The 18,973-nt window shown below is 34.3% G+C and overlaps 1 protein-coding gene across 3 annotated transcripts in view; it reads right to left on the minus strand.

Annotated features, from left to right (window-relative positions):
• The window catches only part of FZD3 (frizzled class receptor 3), a 94,826-nt gene that overhangs the window by 15,267 nt on the left and 60,586 nt on the right, over window positions 1–18,973 (minus strand). For all 3 annotated transcript variants that reach the window (XM_045880080.3, XM_064585332.1, XM_064585333.1), the window contains 2 exons: window positions 7,739–7,887; window positions 3,316–3,549 (listed from right to left, as the gene is read on the minus strand). In XM_045880080.3, coding sequence (XP_045736036.1) covers window positions 3,316–3,549; window positions 7,739–7,887 — 383 coding nt within the window. The remainder of the gene's footprint in view (window positions 1–3,315; window positions 3,550–7,738; window positions 7,888–18,973) is intronic.

Below are 18,973 nucleotides of genomic sequence, written 5' to 3' on the forward strand. Positions count from 1 at the left end.
ACTATCATTTCTTCTTTGTACATATCTTTCAAATCAGCTCTTTCTCTCTCCCCCTGACGCTACTCTCCTGCCTGATAAGCATTCATCAACTCTCAACTGAATTATTGCAAAGCTCCTAAGAAGTTTCTAATTCTAGTGTCTCCATCATCAAATTTAACAAGAAAACACATCCAGCCTTCTCATTCTCTGTGAAGCTCTCTCTGACCCTGTCTTGGACCAGATTCACTCCCTCCTCCATGCTACTACTGCTCCTACAAAACAGGGGTTGGCAAACTCTGGCTCACTGGCCAACTCTGGCCCCTTCATATTTTTATAAAGTTTAACTGATAGGTAAATAAATAAAGTTTAATTGGAAAAGCCATTCCCATTCTGACTTTACATATTTATGGCTGTTTTCAGGCTACAATGGCAGAGAAGAATGGTTACAACAGAGACCATATGATCCACAAAACCTAAAATAGACTCTACAATGATACTTTTATTTTACTTTACTTGTTCACTTATAATAATAATAGAAGTTGATATCAGGTACTTACTGAGATAAGCACTGAAGTAATTACACATATTTTACACATATTATCTCATTTATTCTTTACAACATTCCTTTTTTTTTTTTTAAGATTTTATTTATTTATTTGAGAGAGAGTGCAAGAGTATGACCATGAGCAGGGGTAAGGGCAGAGGGAGAGGGAGAGAGAGAAGCAGACTCCCTGCTGAGCAGTAAGCCCAACATGGGGCTCCATCCCAGGACCCTGAGATCATGATTCGAGCTGAAAGCAGACGCTTAACCGACTGAGCCACCCAGGAGCCCCTTTACAACATTCCTAAAGGAGCAGATATTCCCATTTCCATTTTACAGATGAAGAAACTGAGGATTTTCATTCCAGACCCTATGTTTTTAACTACAACACTAATACGGACTATATTCTCTTTCTCGAGTTTGTTAAGAACACAGATCATGCCTAAATCATCTTATTCCCAGAGCCTAGCACAGTGCTTGACATAGTATGTATTCTATAATTGTTTGCTAAATTAATCTTACTAACATATCCACTTTCATGCTGGCCTTCTCCCTGCTCAATACCCTTCGATATCTCTATATTTGCTTATTGCGTCAGGTCTAAACCTCTAAACTCCTCTGACTGGCTTTAAGTCTGACCATAATCCAGGGCAACTATACCTAGCAAAGTTCAAAAAGCTTAATTGTGTCCAACTTCTTCTAGGAGTTTTATGGTTTTGGGTCTCACATTTAGGTCTTTAATCCATTTTGAATTTATTTTTGTGTATGGTGCAAGAAAGTGGTCTGGTTTCATTCTTTTGCATGTTATTGTCCAGTTTTCTCAACACCATTTGTTGAAGAGACCGTCTTCTACCCACTGTATATTCTTGCCTCCTTTGTCGTTGATTAATTGACCATATTGTGTGTGGGTTTATTTTTGGACTCTCTATTCTGTTCCATTGATTTATGTGTCTATTTTTGTGCTAATACCATCTTGTTTTGATTAGTACAGCTTTGTAGTGTATCTTGAAACCTGGGCTTGTGATACCTCCAACTTTGTTCTTCTTTCTCAAGATTGCTTTGGCTATTCAGGGTCTTTTGTAGTTCCATATAAATTTTAGGATTATTTGTTCTAGTTCTGTGAAAACTGCTGTTGGTATTTTGACAGAGATTGCATTAGATCTGTAGATTGTTTTGGGTAGTATGGACATTTTAGCAATACTGGTTCTTCCAATCCTTAAGCATAGACTATCTTTCCATTTGTTGTTCATCTTCAATTTATCTCATCAATGTTCTATAGTTTTTGGAGTATAGGTCTTTTGCCTCTTTGGTTAAGTTTATTCTTAGGTATTTATTATTTTTGGTGCAGATGTAAATGAGATTGTTTCCTAAATTTATGCAATAGATTTCTGTATATTAATTTTGTATCCTGTGGCTTTACTGAATTTATTTATCAGCTCTAATAGTTTTCTGGTGGAGTCTTTAGGGTTTTCTATATATAGTATCATGTCATCTGCAAATAGTGAAAGTTTTACTTCTTCAGTACCAATTTGAATGCCTTTGAACATAGACAGTAATCTCTCTGACATCAGCCATAGAAACATTTTTTTAGATATGTCTCCTCAGGCAAGGGAAACAAAAGCAAAATTAAACTACTGAGATTACACTAAAATAAAAGGCTTTTGCACAGTGAAGGAAATTGTCAACAAACAAGGCAACCTACTGAATGGGAGAAGATATTTGCTAATGATATATTCAATAAGGGGTTAATATCCAAAATATAGAAAGAACTTATACAGTTTAACACTAGAAAAACAAATAATCCAATTAAAAGATGAGCAGAGCAACTGATTAGACATTTTTCCAAAGAAGATATACAGATGGCCAACAGACACATGAATAGATGCTCACTCAATATCACTAATCATCAGGGAAATACAAATCAACACCACAATGAGATATCACTATATACGTGTCAGAATGGTTAAAATAAAACAGACAAGAAATAAGACATGTTGGTGAAGATGTGGAGAAAAAGGAACCCTAGTGCATTACTGGTAGGAATGCAAACAGGTGTAGCCTCTATGGAAAACAGTATGGAGGTTCCTCAAAAAATTAAAAACAGAATTACCATACGGTCCAGTAATTCCACTACTGGGTATTTACTCACAGAAAACAAAAATACTAGTTTGAAAAGATATATGCACGCCTATGTTTACTGCAGCATTACTTACAATAGTTAAGATACGGAAGCAACCCAAGTGTCCATCCATACATGAATGGATAAAGAAGATGGGGGTATATATAAAAATAGAAAATTACTCAGCCATAAAAAGAATGAGATTTTGCCATTGGTGACAATATGGATAAACCTAGAAGGTAAAATGCTAACTGAAATAAATCAGACAGAAAAAGACAAATACCATATGATTTCATTCACATGTAGAATTTAAGCAGCAAAATAAATGAACAAACAAAGAAAAAAGAGAGACAAACAAACAGACAAGAGACTCCTAAATACAGAGAACAAACTGGTGGTTGTCAGAGCGGAGGTGGGTGAGGGAATGGGTGAAACAGATAAAGGAGATTAGTATACTTTTTATGATGAGCACTGAGTAATGTATAGAATTGTTGAATAATTATATTGAATATCTGAAAGTAATATAACACTGTATGTTAATTATACTTCAATTAAAAACATTTTTTTAAATACAAATAATGTCCAACTTCTATTTCAGAATTGGCTACTCTTCCTTCTTAAGCTGTGTGACTCTAATTCAACACATGAAATAAGCTAAGCTACCAGTGAAACTCACCTGCCATCACGGGATCTGTGGAGACTGCCGTGGTAGCTGCTTACTTTGCTGTGGACACTCCCTGCTTTGCTTCTCTGATCATCCACCATAGCAAGCTGAGTTGAAGAAGCATGTGTGGATGTTCCTTGAGTGGAAGTTCCCCTTGATTTTCTTATAATAGGAGTATTTGGATCCCTCAGAAGAGACTGAGCAAAATCAGGTTCCTGTAGTACCTGTCGGCTCTCATTCACTATCCTAGAAAACAAATACTAAGTTTAAGATACAGACTAACATCCCTATAGACCAATAAATGTGACACACTGACATTATTCTTGAAATTAATTGCTCTCCAAATAATGTCTTTAGGAGAGATATAAGGTAACACTGTTGACAGAGGAAAGAATTTAACAAAGATCGTGTCAAACTGTACTCTAAAGTGGTATGACGGGAAGAAGCCTGTATTAGAATAAGGAAGTCTGGATTTTAGTTGAATAGATACATGATCTTAAGCAAGTCATTATCCCCTTTCCTTCATTTTCCTCATCTATAAGATGAGGCTATACAATTTCATCATTTCTAAAAAGTCCCTTTCAATTAAAGAAATTTATGATTCTCAAGTACACTGAAATATTACAAAGATATTACAGTTGAGAAATTTTTTCTTGCATGGTTTATGGATGTATTGGAGGCCTCACTGTAGCACAGATATATATATATATATGTGTATATATATATATATTTTAAAGATTTATTTATTTTAGAGATAGCGCACGTGCACACACACACATTCAGAGGGAGGGGCAGAGACAGAGAGAGAGAATCTCAAGCAGACTCCCAGTGAGTGTGGAGCCCAATGCGGGGCTCCATCCCATGACCCTGAGATCATGACCGAAGTTGAAATCAAGAGTCGGACACCCAACTGACTGAGCTACCCAGGTGCCCCAACAGATATATTTTTCAACTTGTAAGAACAGTTGTTTAAAGGCTACAATTTGGTTTAATGGTGAAACAGTTGTTCAGTGCTAGAATAAACATGAGTGGTCATAATTAGAACAAAATGTATTAAAAATTAATTTAAGCTAACATAAAATTAATTACCAGACATCTTAAAGGCTTAAGGAAAAAAACTTAAGGAGATGAATTATCGTCAAGAACAAAAGTTTTTAACTGCTATGAAAAGGTTAAAAGCAGATAGATGTTTATGATAATGAACAAAGCAGTAATTAAATTGATAAAGAGCCAGTTAAATAGTTACAAAGATCAGAGTCTCAGTTTATATAAATGACTATGAGAATCAGAGGTTAAAGTTAAAATCAGATAAATAATTTCATGAAAAAATAAAGCTCCAACATATATAGATTGGATTATACACTGAGAAAGTACATATATTCTAAATTTTCAGATTACAAAAGGATTGTTGTTACTGCTACTATTTTTAGTGGTGAGGTAGAAGGGCTAAAGGAAGGCTAATACTTGTTGAGTACCCGCATTGTGCCAGGTATTTTACATAAACTCTCCTTTGATCCTTCTTAATAATGTTTTTATTATGGAGATCAATGTCCTAAGAGGGTATCTCTAAGAGGATATTATGTATCTATTGTGAATAGATATCTATTAAGAATAAATACTGTGATCTCTGTTTCATAGATGATAAAACTGAGGTTCTAAAGGATTAAAGAACTTTCCAAAGTCACACAACAAAACCAAGAGTCAGGGATCAAACTTAAGTTTAAATGGCTTAGAAGCACCAGGGTGGCTCGGTCGGTTAAGTGTTCGACTCTTGATTTTGACTCGTGATCTCAGAGCTGTGAAATCCAGCCCCACATTGGGCTCTACCTACACTGGATGTGGAGCCTGCTTGAGATTCTCTCTCTTCCTCTCCCTCTGCCCCTCCCCCCCACTCTTGCGCTCACTCTTAAAAAATGGCTTAAAAGCCAAATGTAATGACAAAATATAATGTTTATAATATTATATATATGTATATATAACATATGTGTATGTATATGTGTGTGTGTACATATATATCTCCTCAAAGTGTCAAAAACTGGATAGAAGAATGAACAAGTCAAAACAGTTAAAAAAAAAAAAAAAAAAAACCCAAACAGTGTATGTTTCTCTGTCATCAATGGCCCTAATCATAGATTCATACATCCCAAGTCAGCCTTGATTGCTGACTTTATTTTCTGAACTTATTTTTAAAACTTGGTTCAAACTGACTTCTGGTCATGCCAAAAATTTAATCCACCTTCAAATGGTAAAGGTTTGTCCCCTCACTTTACAGATAAGAAAACAGAGAAATTAAGTGATATGATTTAGATAATTCCAAAAGAAGATTTCTAAAAATATTTCAATTCAACTAGTATAAGCACAATCTTAAATGTGGCTTCACTTAGGGGGAAAACACGAATTTGATTAGCACGATTTTAGAAACTAGTCTCTTTGTAGCACAGTACATAATAAGCAAAGACGAGAGTCTAGAGTCAGACTGCCTGGGTCTGAATCTCAATTCTAGCAATCACTATGAAACCCTGATTCCATGCCTCAGTTTCCTTATCTGTAAAATGATGATCTCTCTTACAAGGCTGTTTGAAGGATTAAATGGTTTAATATATATAAAATGCTCAGAACAATGCTTGGAGTATAAAATGTGCTCAATTAATTGGTAACCGTTACTACAATTATTTTATAGTTATTTTTCAAAGGCTAGAGCAGACAAATGCTAGAAATAGCTATGGGATGCTCACACTCTTGAGCTCTAGAATAAGGAGCTCCCACTCCAGCCCAGGGCACAGTCCTGGCTTGTCGGATCACAATGATTTTGTTAGGTAGGGATGCATGATCACAGAAAACCAAATAGAAGGGTCTTGGGAGTTCTAACCAGTTTCAAAAGGATTCTGGCCCAATTAGGATCCTCCAAATAACTAGGATGATGCCCTATAAGAGTAGCTTGGGTTTAGTTCTATCTAGAATTTCTAATATAACACTATTATAGAATTGTTTGTGTATGGTCCAGAGATGACCAGCAATGTTTAATACAAGCCCTTTCCTCAGTATTATCTTTTACTGTGATTAAAATATATGTAAAATTTTCAAAGAATACACAGATAAATCACAGTAAATCCCACAAGGACGGATATTCCATGAAAGCAGGGACTTGGCCCATTTGTTTGCTAGTGCATCCCTGGTATCACAACGTTAGTTCATGGCACATAGTAAGTATTCTATAAAGACTTTCTTAAAAAATGAATGCCCAGGAAATACATTGTTGTTGTTGCTGAACAACTCTTATCCCCTTCTTTTCTTCTGTGCTCAATGAAACCTTTACTTAAAGGAGAAATGCATCATCTGATATCCCTAGTAGCAGACTTAGATACAGTAGTAAGAAATATATATTTTAAAATTGGGATTATTTTGTCTCAGTCTAATCTGTGTAACAGAAATGGTTAATTACTGGTAATTTAGAAAATACAGGTTTTGTTAATGAGGCATTTTAAGTTGTATGGGAAAAGTACATTAACCTATATAAGGCACAAGATTTTAAATACAACCTTAAGAGTTTTATAGGCTATCTTCCAAAACCCATTTTCCATGGACCTTAGTTTAAGTAAAATCATAAGCATATAGACGCCACTAACTTAGAATTTGAGGGAATTCAGGTATAGTGTCTACATAAGATTTAAACTGAGTAAAAATTTTGAAATCATTTGTTCCTTTATGAATACTGCAGGGTCTTGTTTTTGTTCGCTTTATGATTAAAGATTCCATAAATATGCCCTCAAGAGATTGCTTTGGCAAGTCTTGTATTTTACCATGACACTCTAATATGCAGTGTGGCCAACTATGAATTACAATAATTTCTTTAATGCATTTCATTATCATTTTATAATGCATTTAATATCATTTTTCTATTTTGGCTTTAATGTGTACTTTATCATAATGGAATAACATGTTATCTCTTTATATAATTTCTGGTATACTTGGAAGAACAATGGGCAATTGGAAAGGGAAGTCTAACCTAATACTTGTGTGATTTTGGCCAAAGCATTTAATCTCTCTGTGCTCAGTTTTCTCATCTGTTAACACAGAAATAATATATAACAGCCTTCACAGGAATATCAAGAAGATCAAGTAATAATATAAGCATTCATTTGTTTTTAATTTTAAGAAAATTATAATTTAAACTTTTAAAAATAAGATCAGCTTTCCCTCAAATATTCTCAACTAGTAAGGTACAGACCTTAAGCCTGGTTCTACTTGGCTATCTTCTCAGAATCAACTTTTAGCTTTTAATTAATACATGCTACTGTGCTAATCACAACTGGTAGCAGCCGAGGTTACAATCACGTTGAAACACATCCTCCAAATCCAAAGTGTTTTCACATAAGCAATACAAAAATTTTATGTGAATGTGAGGTTTATGAACATTGTGATAATTTCAACTTACTCTTTTTTCCTATGACCATGAAAAAAACTGGCCCATTCAAAGCATGTCTTTTTGCTTCCAACCCAAAAAATGGAGGGAATACCAACTATGAGAGCCATCAGGTATTTCATCAGAAAGAGAATCAGGTCTGGACGACTCATTTGAGTAACCTACAAGAAGGGAAAGAAAAATATCTTAAATATATAAAAAGAACTTTCTATCAAAGGCCATTATAAATCTTTTAAATAAACAATAGTAAAGTAATTCTACAAACTTGGTATTTTCATTTATACAGTTCTATAGTTAATTTTCTTGTTATATGGAAAAGATACACACTCCTGAAAATTTGACACTAAGTTTCTATGTTTTGAGTCCTGTATTTTTCTTATTAGCTCACAATGGTATCTTCTAAAGAAAAAGATTATTAATGTAGAAAATAAGCCATGAATAAGAATAGAGGCTCAAATAATATCTATATTCTTCTTGGCCAATTCTGTTAGTCCTATCATTGGTCATTACAATATAAAAGTAGGAAAGTATTACTCTTTCCCCCCATTTTATTAATTTCTGTTCTCATCTTTTATAGCCCTTCCTTCTATCTACTTCGTTTTACTCTGCTATTTTCAAGCTTCCTCTTTAACCTATGAGTTATTTATAAGTACATTTTCTAGTTTCTAGACAGAGGAGTTTTTAAAAATTGCTTTTTATTGTCAGTTTCAAGTTTAATTATTGTGGTCAAAGAATGTGGTCTATATTATTCTGGTTACCTTAAATTTTGGAGACTTCCTTTTGATTTAAGACTCTGTCTATATAAGTATTCCTTGTGTACTTTAAAATAGCACATACTCTCTGTTGGGTACAAAATCTTCTATATGTATTAGATCAACTTTATTGGTTCTGTCATTCAAATTTTCTATATTCTCAATTAATTTTCTGTTTACCTGGGTTTTTTTTAAAGATTTTATTTATTTACTTGAGAGAGGACAGAGAATGAGCAGAACGAGGAGGGGCAGAGGGAGAAGGAGAAGGAAAAGCACTTCTCACTAAGCAGATAGCCCAGTGCAGGGCTCAATCCCAGGACCCTAGGATCATGACCTGAGCCGAGGGTAGACACTTAACAGACTGAGACACCCAGGTGCCCCTACCTATCTGCCTTAACAGAGGTATGCCAAAATCTCTCACATAACTGGGGACTCATCAGTTTTCCTTCTAATCCTGTCAGTTTTCACTTTCAAGCCTATGTTAGGTATTATGTTAATTCAATAATGCTCTAGATGCTCATTTTGCTTGTTAATACTCTTCATCTTAAACTGTATTTTATCTGACATTACTATTGCCACATCAGCTTTTCGCTTCATCACAGCAACATATTTTCCAGGTGTATCTTTTCCTATTTACCAACGAATTTCTTTCAAGTCTGTCCCTTTGGGTTATACTGCCTCTTTTAAGCAGTATACAGTTTACTACCACTAAAATGTACACTCCATGAAGAGATTATTTTCCCCACTGTTTTATCCCCAGAGTCTAGACTAGTGCTTGCACATAGTAGGTACTCAATAAATACATACATTTAAAAATATACTTGGTTTTATTAGAAAAAAATTACAGTTAAAGTGATCAGCACCTCCATCTTTTTTTTTTTTTTTTTAAGATTTATTTGTGAGAGAGAGAATGAGAGACAGAGAGCATGAGAGGGAGGAGGGTCAGAGGGAGACCAGCAGACTCCCTGCCGAGCAGGGAGCCCGATGCGGGACTCGATCCTGGGACTCCAGGATCATGACCTGAGCCGAAGGCAGTCGCTCAACCAACTGAGCCACCTGGGCGCCCCTCCCTCCATCTTTTTTAATAAGAAAATACTCCTAGCACACTATATAGCTACCTATATTCCTTATTATTTTCCAGAAATTCAAAATAACCTTTGCAAAAATAATTATTTTTATCTTTAGTTTTGTCAAAAAGTATACCCTATGCTTACCTTTGGGTTCCCTTTTCTTCTTGCTAAAGGATGCCCTTTAAAAATTCTTACAAATAAGGTATGCCAGAGATAAATTATTTTAGTCTTTGCCTGAAAATGTCTTTATTTTGCCCTCAGTCTTGAATGATAAACATTAGTTTATTGTCTTCTAGTTCCTATTGTTTCTATTTTGAAGTCTAATTGATAATCTTTTGGAGATTTACTTCCTCTCTCCAGTAGCTTTTAAATTTTTCTTTATTCTTTTCACTTTATAGTTGCACTGAATGTTTCTCATTGTGATTGATTTTTATTTCTCCTGCTTATTATGTAGAGTGTACTTTTAATCTAAGGACCCAAGTTTTCAATTCTGGAAAATTCTCAGACATTAGGTTTTTGGTTACTGCTTCTTAGTCATTCTTATGGCTTCTTGTTCTACAACTCCCATTAGATGTATACTGAAGTTCCTCAATCCTTTTTATGTCTTTTAACTACATAATTATATAGTTTTTAGTATTGTATGTCTCTCTATATTCTGTATTCTGGGTGAACTCTTTAGAACAGTTTTCTACTTCACCAATACCCTCTTCAACCATGTCTATGTTAGGGTTCTTTCTATCTACTGATTTAATTTCCATAACTTCAATTCTAAAATGTCTAATTAGTTCTTATATTTGTCTATTCTTATTTCTGCTAATTTATCATAATTTCTTATTCTTTTAAAATGGTTTTTATTGTTTATCTTTTGGAGAATCCTAAACATACTTATTTTTAAATAAGTCTTTAAAAAATTAATTTACTACTTTCATTTCATCTGGGAGCAAATCCATCTTCTGATTGTTGATTTTGTTGGATGCTTTCTAGGTTTGGCTTTTTTCTTTTCTGAATTGTGCTTTGGAATTTCAGTTTGCAGATCTTGAGTGAGAATTTTCCCTCTCCCTTTCTCCCTTCCTCCCTCCCTCCATTTATCTCACCCTGTGTCATGACTTTTGGTCTTCACCAGTGCCCACAGGGACCTCGTCAAAAACCAGGTTTTATATTGGTGATTATGAACTCCAGATGTTATTGGTTACTGGAGATTCGGGTACTAAGTCATTGCAGTTTGGCTTAAATATTGGTCTTAAGGCTGTGCTGGTGTCCTCCCACATCTCTAGATAAGTAGTTTTATATTAACTACAGCTTTAGGGAACAGTTTATATTACCTTTTACACGAACTTCCTTTCAGGAGCACGGGAGCCTCATTTCCAATTCCTACTTTTAACCAGTGAGCCTAGTTCTGGTCCTCTGACTTTCATGTGACACTTATACTTCCTAATACACCTCAGAAACTGGATGCCCAATCACCTCTAGCTACTTCATACCTGGAGTTCAATAGGCCCATGTTTTTCATCACTAGTTATCAATTTGCATTTCTGTTATACAAATAAGTTTATTTTTTCTTTTAGACTGATTACATTTAAAATTTTTTATTGTTTTATCTATAAATGATTTTATGTTTATGTTTTATCTATAACTGCACATGATTACAGTTAGCCTGGTAAGCTCAAAACATAGAACTTGTATTACAATCATAACCTAGAATTAAGGTGTAATTCCTTTAGAATTTACCTAAAAGTAAAAAAGCAAATATTTATAGATCATCCACTACTCTAAGAATAATTCTGTTCAAAGCCCCATGAGACTTATGAACCAGATGTAAGGTTTTATTAATGTTCCCACCAAGCTGATAATCTAAATGAAAATACAAATTAAAGAAACCACTGAATAGTTAAAAACTATAATTAAGAAGAAGCAGATGAAGAGACACATAAGCAGATCACAAATAACCTCCTCATTAAAAAATACAATGGCTTCCTGTTGTTCCATTTTTTAAAAAAGATTTTATCTTTAGGTATTCTCTATACTCAACATAGGGCTCAAACTCACAACCCCGAAAATCAAGAGTCACATGCTCTACTGACTGAGCCAGCCAGTTTCACTTTTTTTAAAATACTTCTATATAGCATCACTTATTGATGACTATCTCATACTTTACAAAACTTTTATCTCCCCTGACTTCTATAACACTGCATAGTCATGATTATTCTCTTAATGAGGCATTACTTTCTTACTTTCACTACTTTCTTCTTGACTTCCTACTCCTGCTCTTCTACCATTTGCTCCCCACCACCCTCTATACAAGAGTTTTGGGTTTTTTTTAAGATTTTATTTATTTGAGAGAGAACAAGCGAGCGAGAGAGAGAGCACAAGCAGGGTGAGGGGCACAGGGAGAAGCAGACTCCCCACTGAGCAGGAAGCCTGATGCTGGGCTCAATCCAGGACTCCAGGATCATGACTTAAGCAGAAGACAGACGCTTAACTTACTGAGCCACCCAGGTGCCCCTATACAAGAGTTCTTAAAGCCATTCCTTGATTCTCTCTTTATACTTTCAACTAATAATTTAAACTTAGAAGTCATCTAGTTGTATTCTTTACCTAACAAGTTAACTTGCTTTCAATTTAGTTGTTCTGTGAATATAACTAGTACGGTAGTATTGATAAAATACAAGTGTGCCTCTTCCATGTTCAAATAGCTCTAGCTAGTCTGCCCACCTGTCTTAGTTTTGTCCTCTGGTACTGTCAAGAATAAGACTACCATTCCAGAAGTCCTAGTCAATTCAATAAGATACCCTGCCAGAAGTGAAACTTAAAAAAATGGTGTATTAGGAACAAAGACACAAAAAGACTAACCAGAAAATCCAAGAGAATCAACAGAAAAACAGAAACAATCAGATTTCAGTAAGTTGGTCAAGATTAATATACAAAAATCAAATGTTTTCTTATATACTGTCAATAACCAGAGAAGAAATATAATGAAAACAATTTCATTTATAATACCAACAAAAACAAAAAATATCTAGGAATAAACTTAGCAACTAGTAAATACAAAGAAAATGATAAAACACTATCAAAGGACACAGAGAAAAACTGAAATACATAGAGATAACAGTCCATGTTTCTACATGCAAAGACTCAGTATTTTAAAGATGTCAAATCAATTATCCCCCAAATTAATCCTATAAACTTGGTACAGTCCAAAAAGAGCAAAAGGATTTTTCACAGAATGTTAAAAGGTAAGTATGTGATAAAAGTATTTTAAATAAATGGGGAAAAGATCATAGATTGTTTAAGAAATGATGTTGGGATGGTTGGCAATCCACCTGGAAACAAACTAATTTAGATGCCACCCCACACAAGAAAGAAAAATAAATCTAGACAACAATAAATCAAAAAAGTAAGAAAGGAATGAAGAACATTTTTATAATGGAGGTGCAGAAGGCCTTTTTAAAAAAGTAACATGAAACAAAAAAGCCATAAAAGGAAAAGACTGACAGTTTTGATTACTGAAAACTTAAAACTTCTGCAGAACAAGAAATTCAAATCAATAGATTAATGACTAACTAGAAATATTAACTTATATTATCAATAAAGCAGGGCGCCTGGGTGGCTCAGATGGTTAAGCATCTGCCTTCGGCTCAGGTCATGATCTCAGGGTCCTGGGATCGAGTCCCGCATCGGGCTCCCTGCTCCTTGGGAGCCTGCTTCTCCCTCTGCCTTTCTCTCTCACTCTGTCTCTCATGAATAAAAAAAATAAATAAATAAATAAAAAATAAAGCAAATTAAGGAACAGAAACTGAAGTAATAAAAATAGAAGAAACAAAGGGAAGAAAACAGCAAATATGCACACATACAAGCACACACACAGCTACAAAGAGAACAAAACTAAAATGGCTTTATTTTGAATCTTTTGTAATTTAGACTTTATGAGATCTAAGCACAGATTGTGTGTTTTCTGTGAAAATTGAGGATCCTAAGTGAGAGGTTCTTTTTTTTTTTTATGTTATGTTAATCACCATACATTACATCATTAGTTTTTGATGTAGTGTTCCATGATTCATTGTTTGTGTACAACACCCAGTGCTCCATGCAGAATGTGCCCTCCTTAATACCCATCACCAGGCTAACCATCCCCCCAACCCCCTCCCCTCTAGAACCCTCAGTTTGTTTCTCAGAGTCCATAGTCTCTCATGGTTCGTCTCCCCCTCTGACAAGAGATTATTTTGCTCAATTCCATTCAAATAAACTTGAAAACTGATAGAAACAAATGATAGTAAAATATAAACAAAACTGATTAAATAAAACTATGTCTCATTTATGAATTTTTATTCAGACAATTCAACAGCAAATTCAAAGAATATGCCATGACCAAATACAAAAATACAAATAGTTCAGTGATGGGTATTAAGGAGCGAACATACTGCATGGAGCACTGGGTGTTATACAAAAACAATGAATCATGGAACACTACATCAAAAACTAATGATGTACTGTATAGTGACTAACATAATAAAATTAAATTAAATTTAAAAATATGGTTCAATATTAGGAAACCAATTTATAAATTCAACATATTGTTGGATCAAAGGGAAAATATATATAGTCATTTTCATGTATGCCAAAAGGCATTTGATAAATTAAACAACCCTTTTTGGTTTTTAAAAGTGGGCACCTGGGTAGCTCAGTTGGTTAAGTGTCTGCCTTCAGCTCAGGTCACAATCAGGGGTCCTGGGATCGAGTCCTGCATCGGGCTCCCTGCTCAGTGGGGAGTCTGCTTCTCCCTTTCCCTTTGCCCCTTCCCCCTGCTCTTGTGCTCGTGCACCCTTTCTCTCATGCACGTGTGCTCTCTCAAATAAATGAGTAAAATATTTTTTAAAAAAGTTGTAATAACATACAAATAGATGATAAGTTCTTTTTTTTTTTTTTTAAAGATTTTATTTATTTATTTGAGAGAGAGAGAATGAGAGAGAGCACATGAGAGGGGGGAGGGTCAGAGGGCGAAGCAGACTCCCTGCTGAGCAGGGAGCCCGATGCGGGACTCGATCCCGGGACTCCAGGATCATGACCTGAGCCGAAGGCAGTCGCTTAACCAACTGAGCCACCCAGGCGCCCTAGATGATAAGTTCTTAAGGTGACAAAATAATTCTATCTCAATCCAAAAGTATCATGCTTAATGGGAACACTGGGAGCCACTAAATATTCTCATTAAAGTCAGGAATACAAGAAGCGTATGTACTACCACCACTCTTAGTTAATCTTAATAGTTCTAACAGACTGCAATTAGACAAAAGAAACAAAATTATGAGTATAGAAACTATAAAGAAGGAGATAAAATTATTATAATTTATAAGTAATATAATTTTATACTTGGAAAAGCTAAGAGAAAAAGGTAAGAACTATTACAAATCATAATCAAGGTGGCAAGGTACAAAGTAAAATACAGAAATTACTTTCATCTATATAAATAACAATCAGCAGGTAAAAAAGGTCTTCATTTGCCATTGTTACGAGCTTAACTGTGTCACCCTAAAATTCATGTTGAAGCCCTCTCAGTACCTCAAAAGGTGACTTATTTGGTAATTAAGGTTAAATGAGGTCATATGAATGGGTCCTAAACCAATCTTCCTTACAAGAAGAAATTTAGACACCTAGACATCAAGGATTCACCATGTGAGAAAAGACCATATGAAGAAAAGACCACTATAAAAGACTATGTGAGGAAATAGTAAGAGGATGACCATCCACAAAACAAGGAGAGGGGCCTCAGAGGAAACCAACCCTGCTGACACCTTGATCTTGAACTTCCAGCCTTCACAACTTTGAGAAAGTAAGTTTCTGTTGTTTAAACCACCTAGTCTGGGGTATTTTGTTACAGCAGCCTTAGGAAACTCATACAATCACAGTAACAAAAAAGATAAACACCTAGGAAGGAATAAATTTAATAAGATAAATGAGTGATGTGTTGGAGAAGCTTTAAAATATACTCCCCTTAAAACATGCTCTTCACTAGAAATAATTACTATTATAAAAATGCAAATTCTTCTTGATTTAGCCATTAAATTTAACACAATTCTAATAAGAATACCAACAGAGTTATCTGGCAATCAAACAGAATGATTCTAAAGTTCATACAGAAGAACAAACAAGTAAGTCTAAACAGGAAAATGCTGAAAGAAAATAGAAATATGTAAAATTGACCTGGTGATGGGTATTAAAGAGGGCATGTATTGAATGGAGCACTGGGTGTTATATGCAAACAATGAATCATGGAACACTACATCAAAAAATAAATAAATAGAGGAAAAAAAGCTTTAATGAGATATAATAGCTATATTAAAAATGCACATATTTAATGTATACAATTTGATGAGTTCAATGTATGCATACAACCATAAAACCATCACCACAATCAAGTAATAAACATATGCATCACCTCCAAAAAAAGAAAAAAAAGAAATATGTAAAATTGAGCTATAATAAAATTGTATAATAGAGGGCATAATTTCAGTATTTATTATATGTGATTATATCAAATCATTCAGAAAAAAGAGGAATTATTCAAAAAGTAGATTCTAGATAGGTATCTAGAAAAAATAGCACTGAAGTCATACCATATGTCATACCAAGATAAATTCCTAGTAGATCAAAAATTCAAATGTAAAAAAAAATTAAACAACAACAAAAAAGAAACCACAAAGTTCAAGATGAAAACTTATATTCTCAGGATAGAGAATGACTTTCTACTTATGACACAAAATCTAGAAACCATAAAAGTAAAGATAGATAAATGTGACTACATAAAATCCCAACATTTCTGCATGGCTAAAACTACCTTAAAAGTCAAAAGACAATAAAAAAGGTGGTATAAAATTTTTACAAATTTATGGCAGATAAAGGGGCTAAGTTTGTTAATAAAATTCTATAAATAAATAAAAGCCTACTACTTAAAGAAAACTGGCAAAATATATGGATAATTTATAGGAAATTAAATACAAATATAAGAGCTCAGGCTCCCTTACAGTTTAAAAAAAATTAAAATTATTTGATGGTTTTCCTTTTTAACCTATCAGATAGGTAAGATCCAAATCTGGTAGTATGTTGGATTTGCAAATGTGTGGAGAAATATACTCTCATATATTGGAGATGGGAATATAAATTCATACGACATCACAAAACACAATTTGGCAATATTTATCAAAATTATATCCTTTATGAAGCTAATATGTCAACTTTATCTAAAAAAATTATACCCTTTGATCAAGCAATTCTTTTAAAAATTTATGCTACAGATCTAGTCACATATGTGAAATGATATACAAAAACTGTTTGCAACAGTAAAATATTAGAGACAATGTGCATGGTATTTTATGAGGTCAGAAAAAATACTGAGAGAGACTTTTCCCTTTAGGTATTAGTCTCCAAGATATATTGTTAAATGACAAAAGCAAGATAGAGAAGTGTGTATAGTAGCTATCATTCAAGTAAAAAACAAAAAGTATATACTTGCTTGTACATGTGTAAACATCTCTGTAAGTATATACAAATTCCTTGTAACATTCAAGTCACCTTGGGAAGGGCACTAGGAAGCTGGGAGACACAGGCATAAGTGGGAGACCTTTTCCCATATAACTCTTCTAACTTTTAGGTGTTAAACCATATGAATACAGTATCTATTTAACACTTTTAAGAATAAAAAATGGAGAACTTCATTTTTTTAAGTCTGAGCATTCCAAATATAAAAATAAGAGTTCAGTGGGATATGAGAAAATATCCCCATTGGGGGCAGTATATAAACTGGTATAATATTTCTGATAATCTCATAATACTTACTAAAAATTGAGATGTGTACAACATTTGAGCCACAAATTCTGTTTTAAGAAATATATTCTAAAGAAATAGTAGGTCAAGGGCTCCTGGGTGGCTCAGTTGGTTAAGCGTCTGCCTTCAGCTCAGGTCATGATCCTGGAGTCCCAGGATTGAGTCCCGCACCGGGATCCCTGCTCAGCAGGGAGTTTGCTTCTCTCTCTGACCCTCCCCCATCTCGTGCTCTCTCTCTCATTCTCTCTTTCTCAAATAAATAAAATCTTTAAAAAAAAAAAAGGAAGAAATAGTAGGTCAATAATAGGAGATTGTTCAAAAATAAATTAAGGTACATCCAAATAATGAAATAAGTAGCCATTCAATAATGGTAATGCAAAGTGAAAAAAGGAAGATACAGTAATGTGCTTGTAAATGTTTAAGTGGCTTTCTGGATGGAGGTGAGCCCTGTTTTACAGCATCTACAAATTTTGTAGTGTAAATACCCCAACCATGCCACTTTCAAGTTACCAGTGTGGTATCACTTACTGTGGAGTCACGAAGACATACACACAACTGTCTCTTGTGAGTCGGTGTGAGCCAGCTCTAGTACACTACTGGGTGTACACAGATATGTCAAATATGATCACATTTATATTTTAAAATTATATATAATATCTATATTTACCTATATTATCTATAATACCTATTATATTTATATAATATCAAATATGACTTTTTGATGTGTTTTGTTACCTACCACTACACATTGTTCTAGTTATCTATTCTTGTGTAAGAAACCACACCAAAACTTAACAGCTTAAAACAGGAACTTATTATCTTGACAGTTCTGTGAGTTGACTGGACTCAGCTGGGTGACTCTCACCTGGGTTCTCACATAGTTGCAGTTGGATGACAGATGGGGCTGGAATCATCTGAATGTAATATTGAGATGGACATATATATAAGATGGCTTCTTCACTCAAATACCCGGAATCTCAGCTACGATTGCTGGAAAAGGCGGGAGCTGGCTGGAATCTCTCTCCCACTCTCCTTCCCTTCTTCTGTTCATGCAGCCTTACCATATAGCTAGCTTATGACTACTTTGGAATTCCATACATTTTGTGGTTTCAGAGTAGGCTGACTTATTTGAGGCTGGTTCCTCCCACAGCAAGCATTCCAAGAAAACTTGAAAAAAATGGCAAAGCTTCTTATGACTTAGCCTCAGGGTCATGCAGAATCACTTCTGTTGCATTCTACTAATCAAAAGCAAGTCAAAAAACCAGCCCAATTCAAGGAAAGGAACTACACAAGAGCAAAAAGTGTAGTTCACTGGCTGGGGGCAACAGCATGTATATCTCTAGAGTAGCTATCAAAATATTAGAAAAACATACAGAAAATGTAAATGCTGGTTATATTGATGGGGAGGTGTGCTTTTCCTCTGAGCATGTTTTACAATAAATTTTTCCTGATATTCTGGAATTTTTTTAAGTGGAGAAAACCATATATATATAATCAACATTTACAAAACAGGAAAACTTTCATTATATTAATGGAATGCCAAAAGCTCATGTGATACAACGTAAATCTGGATTATGGTAGATATCAGTAAATGTTCTACAAATGAATTG

This window comes from Mirounga angustirostris, unplaced genomic scaffold (assembly GCF_029215605.1).
Source record: "Mirounga angustirostris isolate CCGP_5_RB_7025 unplaced genomic scaffold, mMirAng1.0.hap1 SCAF_2, whole genome shotgun sequence".
Taxonomy (NCBI): Eukaryota; Metazoa; Chordata; class Mammalia; order Carnivora; family Phocidae; genus Mirounga; species Mirounga angustirostris.